Source organism: Rhinoderma darwinii, chromosome 3, assembly GCF_050947455.1.
Source record: "Rhinoderma darwinii isolate aRhiDar2 chromosome 3, aRhiDar2.hap1, whole genome shotgun sequence".
In the NCBI taxonomy this organism is placed as follows: Eukaryota; Metazoa; Chordata; class Amphibia; order Anura; family Rhinodermatidae; genus Rhinoderma; species Rhinoderma darwinii.
The window spans coordinates 34,228,703-34,253,403 of NC_134689.1; the positions used below are offsets into that span (position 1 = coordinate 34,228,703).

Consider the following 24,701-nt stretch of genomic DNA (forward strand, 5'->3'; position numbering starts at 1 on the left):
TGCTTGATCCTCTGCAGTGTTAGTGCAGTACAAGGCTGCTTTGGAGATTGCTGCATTGCTCACATCTCTCATTGATACAAGGCTTTAGTAGTTCTACGCTTTTAGACCTATGTTCCAGGCCTGTTTAATGGACTTGATGAAGCTGCCAGGAGACCAGCTGAAACCATAACTGCTGCAAAGTCAAACAGATGGAGATTAGGCACCCAGAGAGGGGTGGGTGCTTGGGAATGAAGAGGAGGGAGGGGATGTAATGGGTTGGGTGCGGAATCCAAGACACCTGTATGATGTTACCTGCTAAATAATATAGGACTTTGAGAGCTTAGGTATAGGAAACCAGAGACAAGTAGCAGAGCTTATTGGAATACAAGCCTGGAAGTGTGCAGTTCAGTTCTGTTCTGGGATCACTCAGTTTTGGAAAAGAGACAGAGATTTTGAGGTTAACCTTGCATACTCATCACAAGACGGATAACAGGAGCAAGCTATGAATATTCACCCTTAAACAAATATACCAGAACCAGTCAATATGGAAATACAGAGAATTTTCTTCTGCAAAGCTTAACGCAAGACACGTCTTCTCTAACCAATTACGATTTCAAGGCGAGATCAAAGATACATGCAAGGAAGGCAATAATTTAATGTACAGTGAACTAAAAGGTTAACCCATTGCTTGGAGTACAGTTGCTGGGAATAGTGGAAAGATGGTGCATATTCCGGACGATGCAGATTTTAACTCATTCCGGGAGCAGTGTGAGAGTGCTGAAGGCTGGCAGTGCCAATACAACAAGGGGGGAGTGACCGTTTGGAGCCAGGAGCAAGACACCAGCAAAGCGGTAAAGAAACTCAAGGTAATATGAAATGGACGCTCTTGTAACTAAGTTCCGAGTTTATTGCATAATTGGTGCATTATTGTAGTATTGCGCTTTCTGTGCCTCTTCCTACTACAGTGTTTTTGTTTCTTCCCAGTGCTCTGGAAATCTGCGTTGTAAATAAGACCCTGAATACAAGACTTTAAAAGTATTATATACTGTGCATCGTAATAAATATTACTAACATAACAAAGCAATTATAGCGCACACGCCGTGTATGTGCATTTCTAGAGAAAGGCAGAAACTATGTACAGATAGAGCAGAGCTGGTTTGGTCTTTTAATCGTTTCTTTTGTGCCCTATGATAACTCCATTGAGTTATAACCCTGTATGTTTACCTGCAGCCCTATGGAAAAATGCTGATAACGGATCATGACTTCAGAAGGAGTTGTGCTAAATGACAAACTCGGCTCAACTACATCATGGCTGAGTGCATGTACACAAACCATATCCTCCTTTACCTGCAAGAGCAATTTGAGTAATAAGGAGGAAAAACAAAATTCCCTATGGGCTTGTCCACACGTAACGGAATTGCTGCGTATTTTCAGTCTGGAATTGCGGATTGAAAATACACAGTGGAATACAGTACTAGCATAGTGGATGAGATTTAACAAAGCTGATCCACATGCTGTGTAAAAATGTTATCCTGAAATTCACCTGTGGTGCGTTTTTTTGCTTTTCCCGTTGCGCAGCATCTCAATTCCTGCTTTTGAAAATGGACTGAATTGCAAAATCTGCACCGTTTTCTGTAGAGAAAAAACGCTGGAAATGGTGCGTTTTTTCCGCAGCAGGTATGTCTGCTAGAAATTTTCTGCAGCGATTCCGTTACGCTTGGGCAACACTACTATTATGTTCATTGTGCCAGGGAGAACAGCCTGAGGACTTTTAGGCTGCTCTCCCTGGCACCATGAACATAATAGTGTTGTTTGTGGCTGTCATGATGTGCTGATGGATATCACAACAGCTCGTTGGGTTCAGCTCAGTTTTCCGATATTCATTATTCCCTGTTTATCACCTGAATTTCTTCCACTTTTAATGAGAGCTGTTCCAGATCCTGCCAGAGTAAGGCCGGCTTCACAGGAGCGTGTTCAGTCTGTGATATACGGTCCATCCGACGGCTGCATTTCCCGGACCAAACGCTGCTGGGAGCCGGGCTCCTAACATCATAGTTATCTATGACGCTAGGTGTCACTGCCTCGCTACGGGACAACTGTCCCATACTGTAATCATGTTTTCAGTGAGGGACAGTTGTCCCGCAGTGAACCTAGCGTCATAGATAACTATGATGCTAGGAGCCCGGCTCCCAGCAGTGTGTTCGGTCCGGGAAAAGCAGACGACCTATGGACCGTATATCATGGACCAAACATGCTCTTGTGTGGGGCTCCTAACAGCTCTTGCACGAGAACGAAGTCGGGCCATGAAAAACGGTCCGTGTGTCGGCCGAATTTCCCGGCCCGACCGTGGTACAGGTAAACAGGACCCCTGGCATCCTAGATATTTATGATGCTAGGAGTCTCGGCCTCCCTATAGAACTGATGTATTATACTGTATCATTTTGTTCAGAACAGCAGTTCTGTGGGGAGGCAGGGACCCCTAGCATCATAAATATCTGATGCCAGTAGTCCCGATCACCTGTACCGTGGTTGAGCTGGAAAATCTGGCCGACATACGGACCATTTTTCACGGCCCAAACTCTTTCCTGTGCAAGAGGTGTTAAGCAGAAAAACCTTTACTATTTGGCAACAAATCTATAGACTTGGCACTGAAATTCTGGCCGTGTGAGTTCTCCGTTACATTGTGTCTATTACATAATGAGTGCACTAGATTTAGTCCTCTAACTTCATAATCTTTAGTAAAAAGTATAGAACACTCTAAAAGTCTGTTATTACCCATATGGCTCAGTATAAACTATTTTGGTTGTCCTAGGACATATCTTATAAGATATATACTGCACATATGTACCTGCATAGGGGAATACATTAAGTAGGTGCTTTTACATCTCTAGATTTCCCCATGTGCCTAGTATATACTTTCAGTAATGTGTTCCACCCGCATAGTGAATATGAAAGTTATGAATGCAATTAATGTAGACTGCAGCAATAACCTGCGACAGACCGGGCATGCTGCAGATTTGACTATCCACCATGTGTGAACATGGCCTTATAATTTCAGCACTCTCCAGACTTCCAGTAATCAGAACTATTCTCTGTTTCCAGAGAACCTACTTTTCTAATTCATACCAATGTCCATAACAAAACAGACCTTGCAGAAGCCGAACTTGAAGATCCTCAGACCAAATACAAAATCTATAACTCCTATGAACTGTCATTTCTAGTATTAATCTCCTCAAAATTCACAGAAGGATCTTTTGGGCCCTCCTTTCCTCCGGTTGCACCAGCATCTAGTAACGTCCCCGGTCTTGAGAACTCTGGTCATGAGGGTTGTGGTGAAGCAAATTATTTAGCAAACCCTATGGGATGTAGGCAGAAAGTCATGACGTATAATTTACCGGACATACACTAAATATAGGCACATATGAGAATTTGGTTCAAGTACTATGGGTCTTATTTATCAAAATGAACGAACAGAGAAGCTGGCCTTGTTTCCATAGCAACCATTCTCGTACGTGTGCCTTTTATTCCAGGTTCTGTGGTGTCATCTGATGTGTAACATGATCCTTTTCAGAGCTCCTGACTGGCTGAAAAAGATCCACAATGTGACTCCACAGAAACAGAAGTGGTTTCTTTTAAGCCACATAATTGGCACTTTGGGGGGGCTTAATCCTAGCAATACTAGGGCATCGCTCTAATTTCAAAATGTCTTTCGTAGTGACCTGTTATATTTTAAACTGTACATTTTGTGACTCTTAGGCCTTATTCACACGAGCATGTGCGTATTGCGCGCGCAAAAAATGCTGCGTTTTGCGCGTGTAACAGTTCCGTGTGGCATCAGTATATGGTCCGTGCTTGCGTGATTTTCGCGCATATGGCATCATTATGACACTGTTTTTATGCTTACAAACCTAAAAGCAGGAGGTGCTTTTATTTTACAACTGTAGCGCAAATCACTCAAGGCACACAAGTGCTTCCGTGTGCCATGTGCAATTTTCCCGCAGCCATTGACTTCAATGGGTGCGTGCTGCGCGAAAAACGGCCAAGTATAGGCCATGTCGTTAGTTTTACGCAGCGAACACACGCTGCGTGAAAATCAAGGACAGTCTGAACGACCCCATTGCCTACCATAAGTCCGTGCGGCGCGCGTGATTTTTACACGCGTATCACGGACGTAAAATACGTTCGTGTGAATAAGGCCTTAGCCACGCTCCTTTATCTAGACCCTTTTGAAAACTGTTGAAAGATGTAGCTATAATGGGGGAGAGCCATGAAGTCTTTTGTTGCCCCTAACAGCCAATCACGGTACAGCTTTAATTTCTTAAAATTGCTCTGAAAAAATTAAAGCCGAGCTCAGATTGGTTGCTATGGGCAACAATGGCGGTTTTCATCTTACAGTTTTGATAAATGAGGCCCATCGTGTCAAACACATTATTAACCCCTTCCTGACACTTCAATGTAACGAGCGGTATCCGGCTCATTTAACCCCTTCGGTGCCGTAGTCAACAGTGACCGCGGCATCTTTGTCGTCAGAAACAGAGGCGGCCTCACATGACGATGCATCGGCCTCCCCCCTGCCATGCGATGTCCGGATACCGATGGCCGTTTAACAAAATGCAAAGTAAATGCACAGAAGAGAAATCTAAATCCAATAAATTTTTGGTGTGACCACCCTTTGCCTTCAAAACGGCATCAATTCTTCTAGGTACACTTGCACAAAATCATGGATTTTGTAGGACTATGTTCAGGTATATGATTAACCAATTATACCAATAAATAAATGTGACTGCTGAGGGACCCCCACTATCACTAGAACAGGGATCCCGACCCCTGTTCATCCTCCCTGCACGATCGCAGTGAGGAGGCTTTTGAATGGAGTGGTGGTTGTTGTCCTCGGCTGTTTCAGTCAACCCCATAGACCTTAAATGGAGTGGCAGCGCACATGTGTGACGACTGCTCCATTCAAAAACCTCACTGCAGTGAGCAGGAACAGGGTTCGGGCCCTAGTGGTTGGGGCCCCAGCAATTTTCTAAATTTATCACCTATCCTGTGGATAGTTGACAAAAATATTTTCCCACTAAGGACATTTAACAGTGATTTTTATGTAGTTTTCAATAGCCATCCGATAATCAAGAATATCTGACAATTTACCAGCTGTCTGGTCTGATTGAAGCTGAATGAATGGAATTTTACTGTATACACGGTTAGATGTTTGTGGCCTACATTGATGTAAACTCTTTTTCTTCCACCTCCGTAATAAACTTATTTTTAGAATTTAGCTGAGTGTTAGCAGCAAGTCAATGGAAATACTTTTTATCTGCGACTGACACTCGAAGAATTTGACTTTCTGGGAGATCAAACACTTTTGTTAAGTGTCGGTGTCACTTCACTTGCGGCAAACAGTGTGGAGCTGGCTTAGTCCATACTAGTACTACAACGTTAACAGGCAGAAAATCATGACATAGCTTTTACATGATCTTCAGCTTTGACAAATCTAGGGCATCCTATGTCAGGGATATGCAAAATCTAATTCCCATAGTTTTCACATTGCAGATGGAAGTTTTAGCATCTCTTCGAGATGTGTGATATATATGCATGGTACCCCTCCCCAAATCCAATTACTTCTCTATTTCCACCGAGCACATGGTATTTTTCCGAGGCAATGTGTCTACGTTGCCCCAGGCAAGCAATGAAGTGCTGGCTTTAAATCTTGCCTAGCAAATGATTCAATTTGCAGTGTGGTTTGCTATGCATCTTTGGCAGTGAATACCGAAACATACAAATCAATTTTAAGCAAGATGTCTTATTTAATAGTTGTCAGGCCACCAGGGTATCTAATAAGTTTGCGAGATTTTCTTTAAAAAAGAGAAGGAAATAACTTTAATTTTAAGAAGTAAAATAGAGAATGAGCGAATTCTTTTTTGCATTAATATACAATAAATGGAAAAAATTGGCATGACCGTCTCACTATAAATCTTTCCTGAGGGAGAATCTACAGTGAGACATCAGGCAATGTTATTTGGGAATGACAAACCAAGGTCTGCAAATACTTAAGTGAAAAAAACAAACCTCTCCTAAATGGCATTTATATGACTATATTATAAGTCAAAGGGTTATTCCTACCCTGGACATTTATGGCATAGCCACGGAATATGCCATAAATGTCTGATATATGCGTGTCCCTGCTTCGGAACTTGACCCAGTGTGGTACCAACCACATCCAGGCTGGTAATGAATAGAAAGGTGGCCATGCACGGCCACACCTCCAATCATCACGGGGCAGGAGTTGGGTGTTCCATGTTCTTGAGCTTGGACCCATATCTATCAGACATTTATGGCAGATCCACGGGACATGCCATAAATGTCTAAGACTGGAATACCTCTTTATTATCTGACTTGAGAAGTCATCTTAGAGCATTACTTGGGTAATAGCCGTAGATCTGCATCTATATATAGATCTGCTTGTCTATTTGATTTCCTCAGCAAAGCTACACTAAAATTTTGACTCTTTAAATGGTAATACCACTATAGTGTCCGCACAAAACTGTCATTTAACAATACCAGTCCTGTTAAAAACGCAGCCTATTCTGTGACAATTTTTGTGGAAAAATATTCAGTAGAACGTGTAATTTTTTTTTGTTTAAAATCTCTCCTCGTTCTAGGCTTAGGAGTCCAGTGGGTGGTTCTAGTCAGTGATTGACCGTTATTTTTGTATGTACAGGGAAGGCAGTGAGAGCACACCCACTGGACTCCTAAGCTCAGAATGCGTAGAGGCTAAGAAAAATAAATTTCAAGCTCTACAGAATCTTTTCCCACAAAACTTTTATATCAATCTGCTCAAATCCTACTGCCCGCTGATGGGGCTGATTTTTCCTTTTAAGTGACTAAATAATACCACCATATAATATCTAAATTATACTCCCATACAGTGCCCACATAATATACAGTATCCAAATAAAAGTTCCAGTACAGTTTTCACACAATTCCATATGAAGCCAACATCATCTTACTGACATTCAGTACCCAAAAAATACCTCCATTACCATTACATGATGCTGGGTGGTTTTATGGTTACTTTTTTTTATTTTTTTCTGTGCATTTTACAATACGTACAGGCTAGTATTAACTATCCAAATATAGATGAAATACATGGCGCATAGATACAAACTGTGGCTCATGGATCCGAATGGCAAGTATTAAAATTGGGACTCCAACTCTTTTTGAAGAATGTACTTACCCACTTAAAGTGTATGATATTTTAAAGGGGTTTTTCAGCCAATAAAAATTGATGGTCTATCCTCAGGATAGGCCATCAATAGCTGATGGGTTGGGGTCCGATTTCTGGGATACCCGCCAATTGGCTGTTTTGAAGGGGCCGCAACGCTAGTATGAGTGCTCCTTCCCCTTCATTTCTTGTTTACTGTGAATATTCAACACACATTTAGTGGAGACTCACAGGTACCGGGACCCCCACCGATCAGTTGTTTTGAGGGTGCCGCAGAGCTCGTATGAGCGATGCTTCCCCTTCATTTCTTCTTGCTCACTGTGAATGTTCGATATGCATTTAGTGGTGATTCACGGGTATTGCAGCCCTTTCTGCCATTGAAGTGAATGGGAGAATGCTGCAATACCTGTGAGTCGCCACTAAATGTGTTGACTATTCACAGTAAACAAGAAATGAAGGGGAAGGAGCGCTCATACTAGCGCTGCGGCCCCCTCAAAACAGCTGATCGGCGGGTATCCCGGAAATCGGACCCCAACCCATCAGCTATTGATGGACTTTCCTGAGGATACACCATCCATTTTTATTGATTGGTAAACACCTTTAAGTCTCTTGAGCAAAATAAGTAAAAACCTACAAAAATAAAATAAAGGTAAATGAAGACAGACGGAGTAGCGAAGGCTGAAAAGGAATTTGGAACAATATATAAATGGGACCAAATTCTTGGTGGTCTAGGTGAATGTGTAAACCCTGGGTGTTTATTGTGTTGAATGACTTTATGCCAAATTTTCTCAGCCTTTTAACATGCACAAAAATACCTCACTATGTATGTGGGAAGTTACCCATCAGGACAAATTTCTGAATAATTTCTATACTTGCACAAGAGTCAGACATACCACCTGTGCAGCTGTTCAGGGGTCCTACATGCAAGGCGTCTCTGTTTAAAGATAAATACAATTCTAGTGCTTCCTACTGTTTCTTAGATCACATGAGAGAGATAATGTCCATTCCCATCCACGTCTCACATTTACTGGTGGATTGGCATTACTGAGGGATTTTCTGGAGGGTCATAAAAGAGGTGGTCTATGGCTAGCACCCTACTTTCATCAATTGGAAAGCAAAGGAGCCCCTATACAGTTCTTGAACAGCGGCCCTGTTGTCGGTGTGCACCCCTCCTCAGAACTTTTATGAGTGTGTAGCAATACAGGTTATTAAGAAATAAAACACCACTGGAATAAGGTCACTTTCAGATGGGCTCAATAGGGGTGCTTTTTTGCACAACACCCGGACTTCCTATAGAGTTAGAGCACCATAGAAGCCTATGGTGCTCTTACTCCAGCTCTGATGAACTGTGGGAGATCCGTGAGTAGCGTTTGTAATTGGGGTGCAAAAGCCCTGTATTTTACACATCTGAAAGCGGCTTTCGATAGTCTGCAGTCATTTTGTGTGAGCACCAGGTGGAAGCCCAACAAACTGCATTCCATCAGGAAGAATAGGTAAAAACTCTGATACGTCATGGGTAACTTTGTTTTTTTACACTATTGAACATACTTTGTGTAATTCCTATGTCGTAACGCAGAAAGAAACCTTTATCATATGATAACGATTCAGTTTGTTACACAGGACAGTCACTTTTCTACACACACAAATCCTTGTTTTAACAAATTGCCAGTTACAAGAGTAATGTCTGTGTTCTATATATGGTTTGCTTTAATAATACACTATATGTTATTATTGTGTTTTGTATGTTTGTTAAGCAATCTGCTGGCTCATGGAGGGTAATTACAGCTCCAGAACCAAACTATGACATATGTATAAACAGTACCACAACCAAGCTCATACATATATGGCACAAGAGTCAAGCTCCGTACGTGTATATACAGCACCAGAACAAAGCTCCGTACGTGTATATACAGCACCAGAACAAAGCTCCGTACGTGTGTGTATATACAGCACCAGAACAAAGCTCCGTACGTGTGTGTATATACAGCACCAGAACAAAGCTCAGTACGTGTGTGTATATACAGCACCAGAACAAAGCTCAGTACGTGTGTGTATATACAGCACCAGAACAAAGCTCAGTACGTGTGTGTATATACAGCATCAGAACAAAGCTCAGTACGTGTGTGTATATACAGCACCAGAACAAAGCTCAGTACGTGTGTGTATATACAGCACCAGAACAAAGCTCAGTAAGTGTCTGTGTATACAGCACCAGAACAAAGCTGTGTGTGTGTGTGAACAAATACAGCTCAATTTAGTGCAACCCCTGCTGTATAGGTTTGTACGGCGTAAAACTACAGCTCCCAGCATGGCCCAAACAATGGTAAGGAGATGCTGTTTCACCAAAAAAAAACATACCACCTATCTCACACACACACACACACCGTGCTCCCTGTATATAATGCCCCCATAGCCCTCCTGTAGATAGTGACCTACATAGAAGCCCCTGTAGATAGTGCCCACATATAGACTCCAGAGCTGCAAGGCAATAGGGCTAACCACTGAGCCACCGTGTTGCCCTACAAATAGCTCCCCCTATAGATAGTGCTCCACACATAGCCCACCTCTGTATATAGTGCCTAACATATAGCCCCCCCTGTATATATGGCCCTACAAATAGCTCCCCCTATAGACAGTGCCCTACCTATAGCCCCCTGTAGATCATGCCCCACAGTACGTGCCCAGCCATTCAGCGCTAATGCATGTATTTGTATTTCTACAAGAGGAGGTGGTTGTCGCTAGCACCGGGGCTCCCTCCGGTGCTAGCAACGCCACCGGGCATGAGGGACGTGCCGCCCGGCCCGTAAATGTTAGAGGCTCGGCGGCGTGGGCCCCGTAGTAGCGTCGCTACCGCTGTAGCAGCTATAACGGCTGCTGGCGGCACCACCGGGTATATGTGGGGGGGGGGCATGTCGGTGAGCGGCATGGGTCCCCTCATGCCATGAGCAACGTAGCAGCTGCTACAGCAATACTTACGCCACTGGGAAGAGGAGGATCCTGCTGTCCTATCTCTCTCCCATATATAAAAGCTGCAGCAGCATATAGGAGATTTAAAAGCAGTACTGAGCAGTGTAGTTAAGAATCCATCTCTAGGGTGAGATCGGAACACTGGCAGGAAACTGCAGCATGTCTGTGTGTCTTCCCCTCCCCTTTCCATAGACTTCTATGGGCAATTTGTCTTTTTTTTTTTTTTGGGGGGGGGGGGGTTCTCTCCTTGCTTCCTCCACCTCCCTTTAAATAGACTTTTGTATAGGGAAGCAGTGAAGAGACATAGCCCATTCCGTCACCTCTGTTACTAGAGACAGACTTTGCTTGAGAAGAGAGGATGGACAACAAATTAAAGGAAGGGAAACACCTAGTGGCAGTAACTACACACAATTTGCATGGATAAAACGACATTTTAACGGTATGTAAATTACAAAGTTGATATATATCGGGTATACTATTAGATTAGCATGAATTGTTTGAAAGTTCGTGTTTAACCCCTTCCCGACATTTGACGTATCCATACGCCAAAGTTTGGTATGGGAAGTATGGAACGGGCTCACGGAGTGAACCCGCTCCATACGATGCCGTGTATGTTACAGCCGATACTTCAGAGTAACGAGCGTCATCACGCTCGTTTAAATCGTTAAATGCTGTGGTCCATCCCGACCGCAGCATTTAAATAATTTGAAAGAGGGGAGCGACCCGCTCTAACAGCTCGACGCGCCACCCGCATCGTGGGGGGGAGATGGTTGCTATGATTGCCTGGGGGCCTACTGAAGTCCCCCAGGTCCACCATCTTTGTGCACCTATTAAGCCCGTCAGGGCTTAATAGAAGCTTGTCAGAATCACGAGATACTGCAATACATTAGTATTGCAGTGTATCGTGCAAGCGATCTAACGATCGACCAATCGGCATCATGCACTCCTCTCCATTCATTTACACTGCACTAGCGATATAGATATATCACTATGTGCAGCCTCATACACAAGCCCTAACATTACTACAGGGTGGGCCATTTATATGGATACACCTAAATAAAATGGGAATGGTTGGTGATATTAACTTCCTGTTTGTGGCACATTCGTATATGGGAGGGGGGAAACTTTTCAAGCTGGGTGTTAACCATGGCGGCCATTTTGAAGTCGGCCATTTTGTATCCAACTTTAGTTTATTCAATGGGAAGAGGGTCATGTGACACATCAAACTTATCGAGAATTTCACAAGAAAAACAATGGTGTGCTTGGTTTTAACGTTACTTTTATTCTTTCATGAGTTATTTACAAGTTTCTGACCACTTATAAAATGTGTTCAAAGTGCTGCCCATTGTGTTGGATTGTCAATGCAACCTCTTCTCCCACTCTTCACACACTGATAGCAACACCGCAGAAGAAATGCCTCCCGATCTGACCCCGTTAGACTTTTATCTTTGGGGTCATCTGAAGGCAATGGTCTATGCTGTGAAGATACGAGATGTTCAGCAACTGAAACTACGGATACTGGAAGCCTGTGCTAGCATTTCTTCTGCGGTGTTGCTATCAGTGTGTGAAGAGTGGGAGAAGAGGGTTGCATTGACAATCCAACACATTGGGCAGCACTTTGAACACCTTTTATAAGTGGTCAGAAACGTGTAAATAACTCATGAAAGAATAAAGTAATGTTAAAACCAAGCACACCATTGTTTTTCTTGTGAAATTCTCGATAAGTTTGATGTGTCACATGACCCTCTTCCCATTGAAAAAACTAAAGTTGGATACAAAATGGCCGACTTCAAAATGGCCACCATGGTCAACACCCAGCTTGAAAAGTTTCCCCCCTCCCATATACTAATGTGCCACAAACAGGAAGTTAATATCACCAACCATTCCCATTTTATTTAGGTGTATCCATATAAATGGCCCACCCTGTACAGTGTCCTGATAATGAATACACATGACCATCCGGCCTGGACGTCATGTGTACTCAGAATCCTGACACTTCTGAATCTTTTCTGTGAGATTTACAGCAACGGATACGAAATCTCGTTTACCTCATAATCTCGTGAGATTTCGTATCCGTTGCTGGAATCTCACAGAAAAGAGTCAGAAGTGTCAGGATTCTGAGTACACATGACGTCCAGGCTGGATGGTCATGTGTATTCATTATCAGGACACTGCAGTAATGTTAGGGCTTGTGTATGAGGCTGCACATAGTGATATATCTATATCGCTAGTGCAGTGTAAATGAATGGAGAGGAGTGCATGATGCTGATTGGTCAGCTTCATGCACTCCTCTGTACAACGCCCACTTGGTCAAAAGTAAAAGTACGCCCACTTGGGCATTAAGAAAGCTCATTAGCATAAACCAAAATCGCTCCTAACGTTGTGAAAAAAGATCGGTTTTTTAAATAAAAAGCATTACTGTCACCTACATTACAGCGCCGATCTCCTTATATAGGAGACAGGGCACTTATAATGTGGTGACAGAGCCTCTAAGTTTATGTTAAATATACAAATCCAGAACCTAGACCAATTACTTTCGGCTGTTCCCTACAAAGAGGATAATTGGGAGTGCCACTGTGAAGGGGCCACAGCACTAAACCATCGCTGCGGGCCCTTAATTCTCTGTATAGGAGGGGGTCCCGGCTGCTAGTACCACCCCCACCCCCCCCTGACTAAAACATGATTGCATGTCTTAGCGATGGGTTTTATAGTGATTGTAATAACCCAGTATATTAATAGTATGATCTCCTATGTACATTGATGAGTAGATCATATGATCTTGTTAGCTTGGAGTGTCTTACAAGCCACAGTCACCCGATTGTATACGGGAAGATGGCTCCCGTCTTCTAGTGTTCTATTTTTAATATTTATCAGTTGTGCAGGAGTATCTGGTTGCTGATGAAATGTCACGGGTCTCATCTGTCCGGGAGCTGCTGGAGACTTCATCTACTGATTAAGTAAATGGCTTTTACAATGACGCCATTTATAAAGGAGTCTCCGAAGGCTAAATGGTAGAATTTGGAGAGATTTTACTAATATCCGGTACATGGTATGCAGAGCTCAAGAAGGTTTGCATAACGGGTTCACAGTGCCGTCTCCTGCTTCATACAATGTTTACTAAACCAAATTGCCCAGATTAATAATCGCGTCCTCTAGAGAAGAATAATAATTTGAGTTTAATGTTCTCTATTATAAGAGTTATAGGGTCAAAAGATAAAGATCTATAATCTTCACTAGAACATGGCATAGTTGCAGTATCTGGCACAGCCTTAGGCCAGGTTCCCACGGGTCGGCTACGCTGCGTAAATACTACGCAGCATATCTGACGTGGAACCCGCAACAGATTGTTGCGGTTTTTCGGCCAGAATTTTCGCTGCGGAAAGCCGATATAAAGAAGAAAAAAAACATTCAAACTTCCCGCGCCCGTTGTCCTGGTGACGCATCCCTCCTTTGCTGTTCTGTCCGGCCTCCCTGGATTACTCTGCAGCTCATGTGACCCCCAGCCTGTGATTGGCTGGAGCAGTCACATGAGATGAAATGTCATCCCAGGAGGCCGGACTCGAGCAAAGTCTTAACACTTTGCTTTCTGTTGAGGGTTTTGCATCCCCATTGATTTCAATGGGGAATACACGCAACAGAAAAGCAACAAAAATGCAGCATAAATTGTCATGCTTCAGATTTAAAATCTGCACTGCAGGTCAATTAACTTTTACGCTACTTTTTTTTCCCTGCAGTGTGGGCATGAGATTTTCTAAAGCTCATCCACTTTGCTGCTACTGTAAACGCTGTGGAATTTCCACAACGGAATTCTGTGTGGAAGTTCCGCAGCATTTACAGTAGCAGCAAAGTGGATGAGACTCATCTCATGCTGCGTTGAAAAAAAAAAGCAAAGACAGTAAGAAATTGACCTGCGGTGTGGAACTTAAATCTCCAGCATGTCAATTTATGCTGCGTTTTCTGTTGTGCGTTTTTCCCATTTAATTCAGTGGGGATGCAATTTCTGCAACAGAAAGCCACGTGTTGAGGCTTTTGCGGCGAAAAATCGCAACTCGGGAAGAAAAAAAATCTTACCCACAACTTTCTCCTTCCTGCAGTCCGGCCTCCCAGGATGACTTTTCATCCAATCTGACCGCTGCAGCCAATCACAGGCTGCAGCGTCTCACTGCCTGCAAAGTAATCTTAGGAGGCCAAACTACCGCAGAAGAGTGGAAGTATGAACGTGTTTTTTGTTTGTTTTGGGGGGGATTTTTTCACAGTGGAAATTTTGGCCGAAAAACGACACCATAATGTGTTGCGGTTTTTCAAATGGAATATACTGCGGGTTCCGGGTTGAATACGCTGTGATTTTTATGTAGCGTAGCCAACCCGTGGGAACCCGACCTAAGATTGGCAAGAAGAGAGACACTGCTTCTAGAAACAGACATTTTATTTTATTTTTTCTCAGGCAACCACTTTTAAGTGAATGTGCAACTCAGAAATAAACCAAAAGGGTGTTCAAACTCCATTTGTAGGTCCCAAATTCTGTGCTGATTAATTTTTCATCTATCTTTATATCAGAGCCTTTTTTTTTTTTTTTTTTCCCCCCCCTGATACAAAGCTCAATCATCTGTATAGATCTGAATTAAAGAGGCACTCCTGCAAAATTACTGGTATCTGCTCCATTCTGGGCTGACGTTGGGTCATGTGATCCTAACTCTGACGCACTGAATCCTACAGCGTCGTCTGTAGAGACCGGTAGTCCGTTCCTCACATCGAGGCTCTCATAGACTTGCATTGAGAGACTCCCCTTTGGGTCTTCTAGCAGATGCAATGTAAGTTAGTGAGTCAGATTAAGGATCATGTTACCCAACGGGTGCCCAGAACAGAGCGGATTATAGTAAAATAGTGCCTAATAAGTTAATACGCCTCACTATCTTTTACCTATAGGGGTTGTCACAGAATTGGCAATTCTCACCTATCCACAGGAAGGGTGATACATTTTCTGATGGCTGGGGGCTCTGTCGGGACCCCACCGATCGTGAGAATGGGGGTTCCGAACCCCCTCATTCTTGACTTCTTGACCGCAGTGAGGAGGACATTGAATGGAGCAGCGGTCAAGCATGTGTGCTGTAGCGCTATTCAAAGTCTTAATGAGAATGATGGTAACAGCCAAGTACAGCGCTCTGCTGTTTCTGTCAGCCCCACAGACATTGAATGGATCGGTAAGTGCAAGTTTTAGTGCTGCTCCACTCAGCCTACTCAATGCAGGAGGGGCAGTGAGAAGGAACTGGAGATTAGGGATCCTCGTTCACTACCATTAGTGATCCCAATAAAACTGTGAAACAATATACCTTTTAATGGGTTTTCCACCTTCTGATGACCTATCCACCGGATAGGTCATCCGTATATCATTGGTGCGGGTCCGACACCCGGACCCCATACAGTTAAGCTGCACCGGTGGCCTGTGGACACCTGATGTTACATAATGCTATGTACGGAGCCTGGAAGCAGTTGGCTCCGTACATAGCATAGCGGCCGTGCTGCAGAACTGCAGGTCTGCTCCAATTCACTTGAATAGGAGCAGAGCTGCAGTACGGCCGCTATTCAGTAGCCGGAGCCAACTGCTTCCGGCATGTACGTCCGGTGCACAAAGGCACCGGACCAGCTGATCTGTGCGGGGTCCGGGTGGTTAGGTTATCGGAAGGTGGAAAACCCCTTTAAGCTCTCCATGGTGGCTGTAGATAGCCAGAATGTTATCATTTGCTTCAGGATTTAAAATTCTGTATCAGAAAAGAAGAGCTCCGACCACCAAAAAGATATCTAAATGAATAAGCTCAGAATATGGAACAAAAAACAAAATGGCTTTAAAAAGTAAACATTTACTTAATTTTGTTATGTTTCAGATTACCTACTTTGTTGTCATGAGCTGAGTGAAATAAGAAGAAATTTTACTTCTGTTTATCCAATCCTTCCTTTAAAACTGAATAAATTCATAAGAAATAGCTTTTAAGAGCAGACACTTCTGCTGTCCGATATACATTATATTGGACACACTTATTGGGACACCTACACATTATGCCTACAGGAGCTTTCACGACATCCCGTTCTAAATACATAGTCCTTAATATGGAGTTACACGAAAAGCATTTGTTAGGCCAGACACTGATGTTGGAGGAGAGGGCCTGGCTCGCGATCTCGTTCTATTTCATTCCAAAGGTTTTCTATGTGGTTGAGGCCAGGGTTCTGTGCGGGCCAGTAAAGTTCTTCCACACCAAATTCACTCAACCGTGTCTTTATGGACCTTGCTTTGTGCACTGCGGCACAGTCATGCAGGAACAGAAAAGTGCCGAACCCCAAACTTTCCCCACAAAGTTGGAAGCTACAATTGTTGAAAATGTCTTGTGCTGAAGCATTAAGATTTCCCTTCACTGGAAGTAAGGGGCCTAGGCAAACCCCTGAAAAACAACCCCATAACATTATCCCACCTCCATTGAACTTTACAGTTGGCACAATGCAGTCAGGCAGGTAACGTTCTCCTGGCATTCACCAACCCAGACTGGTCCATCGGACTGCCAGAAGGAGAAGTGATTAGTTACTCTACAAAACACATTTCCACTGCCACAGACTCCATCCAACGCTTAACGTTGTGATTGGTGATGGACTGTAAGGTTTGCGTGTGATTACTCCGCCATGAAGCTCCTGGCGCACGGTTAATGAAAGGAGGTTTGGAGCTCTGCAGTTATTGATTCAGTGTTGGTGACTTTTATGCTCTATACGCCTCCTGAATTGCTGCTGTTCCTAAAAGCTTCCACTTTGCAATAATACCACTCATGTTTGATCGTGGAATATCTAAGAGGGAAAACATTGCACAAACTGAATTGAGTGAGCTCTTTAGAACGACCAATTCTTTCACAAATGTTTGTAAAGGTGACTGCGTGGCTAGGTGTTTAATTTTATACAACACCGTCAATGGGACCTAATGAAACAGAATTCAATGATTAACCCCTGTCCACACCACGACGTACTAATGTTGAGTGGGCTCACCCGCTCCCCCGCTCCATACATATTACAGCTGACACCTGGGACTTCCTGCAGGAATAGCTGTCGCGCTGTTTAACCCATTCGATGCTGTGATCGATCGCGCATCTGAGACGTTAAAAAGAGGGGGGCACCCCCCACTGACCGCACATTCCCCTCCTCGCAATATGATGAGGGCTGCCGCTGGTTGTCATGGAAGTCCAGGGGCCTACTGAAGACCCCCAGGGCTGCCTTTCTTCATCACCTGTTAAGCCCTGCCTCTGGCTGGTTTTTTTGGTCACTTCATATCCCACAAAAAAATGAAATAAAGTGATCAAAAAGTCTCATGTAGCTTGAAATTGTACCAACAAACTACAGCTCGCCCTGCAAAAAAATAAGCCCTCCCACCGCTCAATCGCCATAAAAATAAATAAGTTATGGCTCTTAGAATGTGGCAACAAAACACAAATTTTAACTTTCTGACAATTCGTTTCTTATTTATAAAAGTAGTAAAACATTAAGAAAAAAAAAACTATAAATTTGGTATCGCTGTAATCTTAATGACCAGTAGAATAAAGTTAACATGCCATTTTTACCATATGGTGAAAGCCATAAAAACTAAGCCCCTCAAAAGATTGATTAATCAATTGGTTTTTATCCCATTCCATTCACACAAAGCATTTTTTTCCAGGTTATATTATACAATAAATTGCTTTACTGACGAAAAAATAAAAAAGTTATGGCTTTTGGAAAGTGGGGAGAAAAAAAATGAAAATCCAGAAAATGGCTGTGACTGGAAGGGGTTAAGAGGTGTATCCCAATACTATTGTCACTGTGAGTTTGACTTCAGACTTTAAAATCTTTGTGTGATCCAATTATAAGCTCGCATTCGGCTACAAAACTGAACAGATAATGAGTAGGAGTCCAGTCCGAGGTATTTGCATTGTAGCACAATGTGAATTCTCTGAATATGCAGAAAACGAGTGGAATCATTAAATTGCTCTTAGTGCCTGTTCTACAATGCAAATAAACCCAACCGAGGAGGATGAGGTTACTGTTCCCAGTACTGGCCTAGTAATTTTTGGAGCTGTATATCCCACAGGGGATGACACTTACAAAATGATGCATACACATTGTAAGATATATGGATCCAATTTCCTTACCTCAGCTGACACACTATTAGCCCGTCTCGTTGATATACTATGGCCCATGTTTTACGGACCTCGACCACCCGCTGTATAAATACTGTGGGCAGTCTGCAACCACTTAAAGTGTAGCTAAACGTTTGGCAAACTTCTGACATGTCATAGATACATGTCAGAAGTTTGTATTGGTGGGGGTCCGAGCACTGAGACCCCACCAATCGCTAGAACTAAGCAGCTGAAGCACTCGTGTGAGCGCTCAGCTGCTTCGTGTCTGTTCGGCTTTTTCCGGAAAGCCGATGTATCGGAGTACGGGCTCATAGACTTTCTATTGAGTCCGTACGCAGATACATTTTATTTCAGTTAATAGCCGAATAGACACGAAGCGGACCGCCGACTGCCACCCACATTTTCGGGCCGTGCTCCCATACAAAGTATGGGAGCACGGCCCGCAAAATCCAAAAGAATGGACATGTTCCATAATTTTCTGAAAAGGTGTCCGCCTTTAATGAAAGTGAGTGGTCCATTTTTGCGGACCACAATTGCGGTCCGCAAAAACTGAGGTTTTTTGCGGTTGTGTGGATGGGGCCTAAGTATTACATTCTGATCATGTTATACAGTCCTCTACTTTTGTACAGGTGTTTTTTTGGTTTTTTTTTGCACCAAAATTAGGAAGATTATAATCCCTAAAATGTTTTTTGTGATGAGCAAAACATGTTTATTTCTCTGGTCTGGTCAGAAAGAATAAGTTTCTCCAGCAGCAGGGAGTTGGGTAGCAGTAGGGTGGACACAAGATTCGTATTACCACATCAATGGTGCTGAACTACAACACTTGTGATATGGTTCAAACTAGCCAACTATTTTGTTTTGTTTTTAGGGTCTGTTCACACAAGTAAGATGCACTGCATAGGGCCAGGATCACGCACCGTTTTAATGCAGCTTGTTTTGCAAGCTTTTTTTTTTTTTTCTTTTTAGCCAAAGCCAAAACTGGATCAAATAGGAAGGAAGGCTGTAAAGAAAAGACTGATGCATCCCCTTTCTTTTGTGTCCACTTCAGAGTTTGGTTTAAAAAAAAAAACTGAGGCAAACTGCCACAAAAATCTGCATTAGAACTGTGTTTGATCCTAGGCCTAAAAGTATGCAGTGTATCCGACCTAAACCTGCAGGGAGTTCTGGCCAAAAACCGCACCAAATTGTGGTGCAGATTTTTCGTCTGGATTCGCCACTGTGGCAAACAGAGGTAAAAAAAAGCCAATATTCCGGTATTCCCAGTAGTCCGGGCTGCACTGAAAACACGGCCTGGAAGAAAAGGAGCCATCGTTATGAGAATGCCAGAGGGGTAAGTATAAACTTTATTTATTTTTTTGTGTTTTTTTTTTTTTTTTTTTTTGCTGCAGATTTTCCATACAGAATTATGTTTCAGAAATTCTGCAAATTCAGCATTTACTCTGTGCGATCCCAGCCTTATAGAGTTCTGTGTAGCCACTTCTCCCTGCACGTTATTCTGAATATCTTATAGGAACAACGTACAGAAATAAATGAAGAATCCGTTCATAGACCATCCATCTATTTAGAAGGCATCCTCAATAATGCGGATTTATTTTGAATGTGACTTGTTTTTTCTTTTCTCAAATGGAAAAATTCACAAAAAATAAAAATTTGGAGCCAGTGATTTGACAAGTGGGTCACATTGTCCCCAGTTTCTGCTGTATTTTCAAGCATCAATGTCAATCATAATGTCTAAGAGCTTCCAAAACCTAAAGTAGCGGTATTATACGAAGTACTCCCAGACTTCAAGTGCACCAATTAAAAATACACTCTTTCTAGGGTGATTGGCTAGTTACTTGTATAGAAAATCTGTTGCTACCTAGCGTCTTAGGAAGGATATAAGATTATTAATAAAATCATGGATTTTACTGAAGTTCTGCACTGTTAGAGCAGAAAACTACAATTCATCTTGTACACTACTTTTCTTCTTCTGCACATTTCGCATTTTTTTCCCCCATTAGGATATAGTCTAATTAAGAACAGACCATGGGAATAGTCATTATAGAGCTGCCTTTTGATATCTACTTTTCTATGGTATCTGAAATTTGTTGCCCTGAGAGCAGATTAAACATTAGACCTGGCGCGGTCTGTGTCCGTAACCTAGAGCAGTTTGTTAATATTACAATGTGTAATACTTTTGCATATGGGTTAAGAGCTTACTAGTTAAGCAAGTACTGGGAAAAAAAACCTAATTAGAAATGTTTGCAAAGTTTTGTTATACTTGTGACTTTGAAAAGAGTGGGGTTTTTTTTTGTTGTAATAAAGACCTGGTTATACATTTTAGAAGTACTGGTTTATATATATTTCCCACAGCATGGCTGCCGCTATGCTCTGTATGGGCTCCACTGGCATCCGCAGCAAGCGTTAAAAAAAGTTTCATAACGGGGATACATACTATTTTGGCAGCGGACTATCTTTGCATGGTAGCGGAAATTAGGGCCAGAGCTGCAGTGCTAGGGCAGAAAGCCTGATAAAATCCATGTATGGGGGAGGGCCACCAAACTGAATCTTTGCACCGTATAAAAGAGAGCCTAGTTTTTTCCCTGCCCACTCTCCTGCAGGGATCTAGACGGATAAATAGAACAGTGCATGGGAGAACATTACCTATAACCGACTGGATGAGACCACATGACGCCAATAATGTGTGCTCCCTATTCTCCTATGGATTAACTCCTTTCCACCTGTCCCTGCAGCCAGAGTACCTCAACCTACATCGCGCAGACCCTATCGGGGTCCCCTGTATAGCACATGTTTAATGTACTGTAGACCTCGAATGGCATTTAACTACCATAATTTTCCCTTCAGCAGGATGACTGGTTTTTTTTGCTCTTTTATTCTACATTTCAGACAATTTATTTTTTTAAGTTGTGTACTAATTCACCTCTATAATGGAATCTATAAGATAAGGTGTTTCTTGGCTACAGATGCCATCTTTGATGCCTATGAGCTTCAAGTTACACCTGTCTAAATACATTGTGGTTGTGATTTGAATAAGATTTGTAAACCTTTTTATAAATGGGTGTATATCGATGACATACAGGGGGTCACACCTATCAGCCAGAGCAAAGAGCTGCTATAAAGAGCATTTGAATGGGAGTCGTGTAATATATCTACTCTGAATTGCTGCATAGAAAATGCTCCGTGTCCCAGGGAGTTTTAGGAGATGATGCTCCATGATCAGCCATTTTCCGGGGGCAACATTTAGAGCGGATGTTCTCACGGTCATACCTTTTTTTTTTAAAGAGGTTATCTAGCGGCAAAATATTACGGAGCATTGACATCCTAACCTAATAAGAAAGCACTAATATAGCAGCACTTTTAATTCTGTATGGTACCGCCAGACCAAACTTGTATCTTTTGGTCTTGGTGACATGCTGAAACAACTTCACGTAACTGAGGTCAGCAGAGCGAGCCAAGAACTGGAAGAGTGGATTCAGAGTAGGGCCCTGGTAGAGACCTGTGTGCTGAAAGCTATGGATTAAGATGCTTCTTCGGAGTGTGGACTCTGTGGAGCGGCGGCTGATCGGTCTCCTGCCTGTCGTCGTCATTAGCCGCACTGCTGTATGGGTGACTCATGCCGTGTGTGGAATTAACGGGCAGCAAATGCTGTCCCTCTATATAGGGTGTATAAGACGGCGGTGGTATCATGCCTATCGGCAGGAGATGCAACTTCCGGGTCCACGTCACTGGGTATTGATCTGGCAGTACCATTCAGAATTGAAGTACAAGTATATTAGTAAGTGCATTCTTATTGTCACGATCTAGGGGTATGTGGACCCATTAGGCCGCTCCGCCGTAGTAGAGTGGCAGCTGGCCAAGTCCGTCTATACAAAGTTCTAGCACTAGGGTTCCTGAGTCCAGACTGTATCAGAGGCTTTGGCACAGATGGAACTTGACGGGGAAGGTAGCGCCAGACATGGCGGATGATACCAGGAGTGGCAGACTACACTAGACGTGGTGTATAACAGCAGGTGTGGCAGATGACCTGACACTAGAAAAGGCTCAGGAACAAACACTGCACGGGATACAGGTTGCAGGGCACGGGAACTCTGGCAACCGGATACAACTAAGGGATCAATTGCATCATGGGTAGACGGGAACAATGCTCATGCAATGAGTGGAATAGAGAAGCCCTTTTTATAGCTTAGGGTAATCTGGGGATAGGTTAGGGAACCCTTAGTGAGTGCACGCGCTGGCCTTTTAAGAACGGGGACGAGCATGCACCACAATGACCAGTGGGAAGGCCATGTGAGCTGGCGTTTTTGGGGAGGGAGATTCTGGCACACGGCCAGGAGGCTGTGGTCGCGGCCATCTGCTGATGGTGAGCCGTGGTCCACAACCGCAGTCGATACAATTATGTTAGGAAATCAATGCTCTGTAACTTTTTCCTCCGGATAACCCTTTTAACTATCATGTGAAATCTTTCTGCAGCAGTTTTGTACCTGTCTGTATGCCCTACTGTATACGGATGTAGCCATCTTTATCTTGACTCTAATAACTTGCTGCAGAGTGATATCACAACAAAACCCATTGAAAAAGTCAAGTTAAAGTTGCTTGACACTGTATTTAATGCACGAAGTCAAGATAAAGATGGCTACATCTGTATTTGTTAACAATTCCTAGTTTCTATTTGAATTATTCTTCTCATTAAATTAACTAGACACTACACTATATATATATTTTACATTTAGTGTCTCAGAAAATGTAATTAATATTATAGAAGCCCAATTTCAAAAATGATTTTTAATACTCAAATGTTGGCCTACTGAATAGTATGTACAGTATATGCATTCAAGACTTGGTCGGGGCGCCGACTCTGCATGAATTACTGCATCAGTGCGGCGTGGCATGGAGGCGATCAGCCCGTTGCACTGCTGAGATGTTATGGAGGCCCAGGTTGCCTCTGCTGACAAGCTTGATGGAGAAGCGGATTTCATTTTCCAGCAGGACTTGGCACCTGCCCACACTGCCAAAAGTACCAATACCTGGTTTAATAACCACAGTATTACTGCGCTTGATTGGCCAGCAAAATCGCCTGATCTAAACCCCATAGAGAATCTTTGGGGTATTGTTAAGAGGAAGATGAGACACCAGACCCAACAATGCAGACGAGCTGAACTTTTTGGCCAAGTGGGCGTTGTACAGAGGAGTGTATGACTGACCAATCCGCATCATACACTTCTCAACATTCATTTACACTGCACATAGCGATATAGCTATGTGCAGCCACATAAAACACACTATAACGTTACTGCAGTGTCCTGACAATGAATATACATTACCTCCAGCCAGGACGTGATGTGTATTCAGAATCCTGTCACTTCTGTAGCGTCTCTGTGAGACTTGCAGCAAGGCAAGCGTAATCTCGTTTGAAATGACAGGTTACATCGTAATCTCGCGAGATTACGCTTGCCTTGCTGTAAATCTCAGACGCTACAGAAGTGACAGGATTCTGAACACACATCAGGTCCTGGCTGGAGGTAATGTATATTCATTGTCCGGACACTGCAGTAACGTTATAGTGTGTTTTAGGCTGTGTTCACACGTGGCGGAATTTCACTTGAATTCCGCTGCGGACACTCCGCAGCGTTAATCCGCAGCGGAGCCGTTTCTCCATTGACTTCCACTTAAATTTAGAAGTGTTCGTTTAGACGATGCGTAAAATTCCGCTGCAGAGCATAGGCTGCGGAGCGGAATTTGGTGTCCGCAGCATGCTCTGTCTGTTGCGGAGCAGTGGCGGACTGGTTGCGGACTCATGGCGGAATTTCTCCATTGACTTCAATGGAGATTCTAAATTCCGCAATGAAGTCCGCAGCTGTCATGCACATGTTATGTGTGCTGCGGATGCGTCTTGCTTTTTTAACATGACATTTCTTCATTCTGGCTGGACCTATGTATTTCTAGGTCTACAGCCAGACTGAGGAAGTCAATGGGGCTCCCGGAATTACAGGAGCGTTGCTAGGAGACGTCAGTAAATAGTCACTGTCCAGGGTGCTGAAAGAGTTAAGCGATCGGCAGTAACTGTTTCTGCACCCTGGATAGTGACTACCGATCCCAATATACAGCAACCTGTAAAAAAATAGAAGTTCATACTTACCGAGAACTCCCTGCTTCTGTCTCCAGTCCGACTTCCCAGGATGACGTTTCAGTCTAAGTGACGGCTGCAGCCAATCACAGGCTGCAGCGGTCACATGGACTGCCGCGTCAATCAGGGAGGTAGGGCTGGATGCCGAAAGAGGGACGCGTCACCAAGACAACGGCCGGTAAGTATGAAATTCGTTTACTTTCACTAGGGAAAGTGCTGTCCCTTCTCTCTATCCTGCACTGATAGAGAGAAGGGAAGCACT

At 43.3% G+C, this 24,701-nt stretch overlaps 1 protein-coding gene across 1 annotated transcript in view; it reads left to right on the top strand.

Moving 5' to 3' along the window:
- The first annotated feature begins 274 nt into the window (after nucleotides 1-274).
- The window catches only part of LOC142750947 (START domain-containing protein 10-like), a 54,107-nt gene continuing 29,680 nt past the window's right edge, over nucleotides 275-24,701 (top strand). The window contains exon 1 of the mRNA XM_075859928.1: nucleotides 275-845. Within this exon, the coding sequence (XP_075716043.1) occupies nucleotides 699-845 (147 nt within the window). The 5' untranslated portion in view covers nucleotides 275-698. The remainder of the gene's footprint in view (nucleotides 846-24,701) is intronic.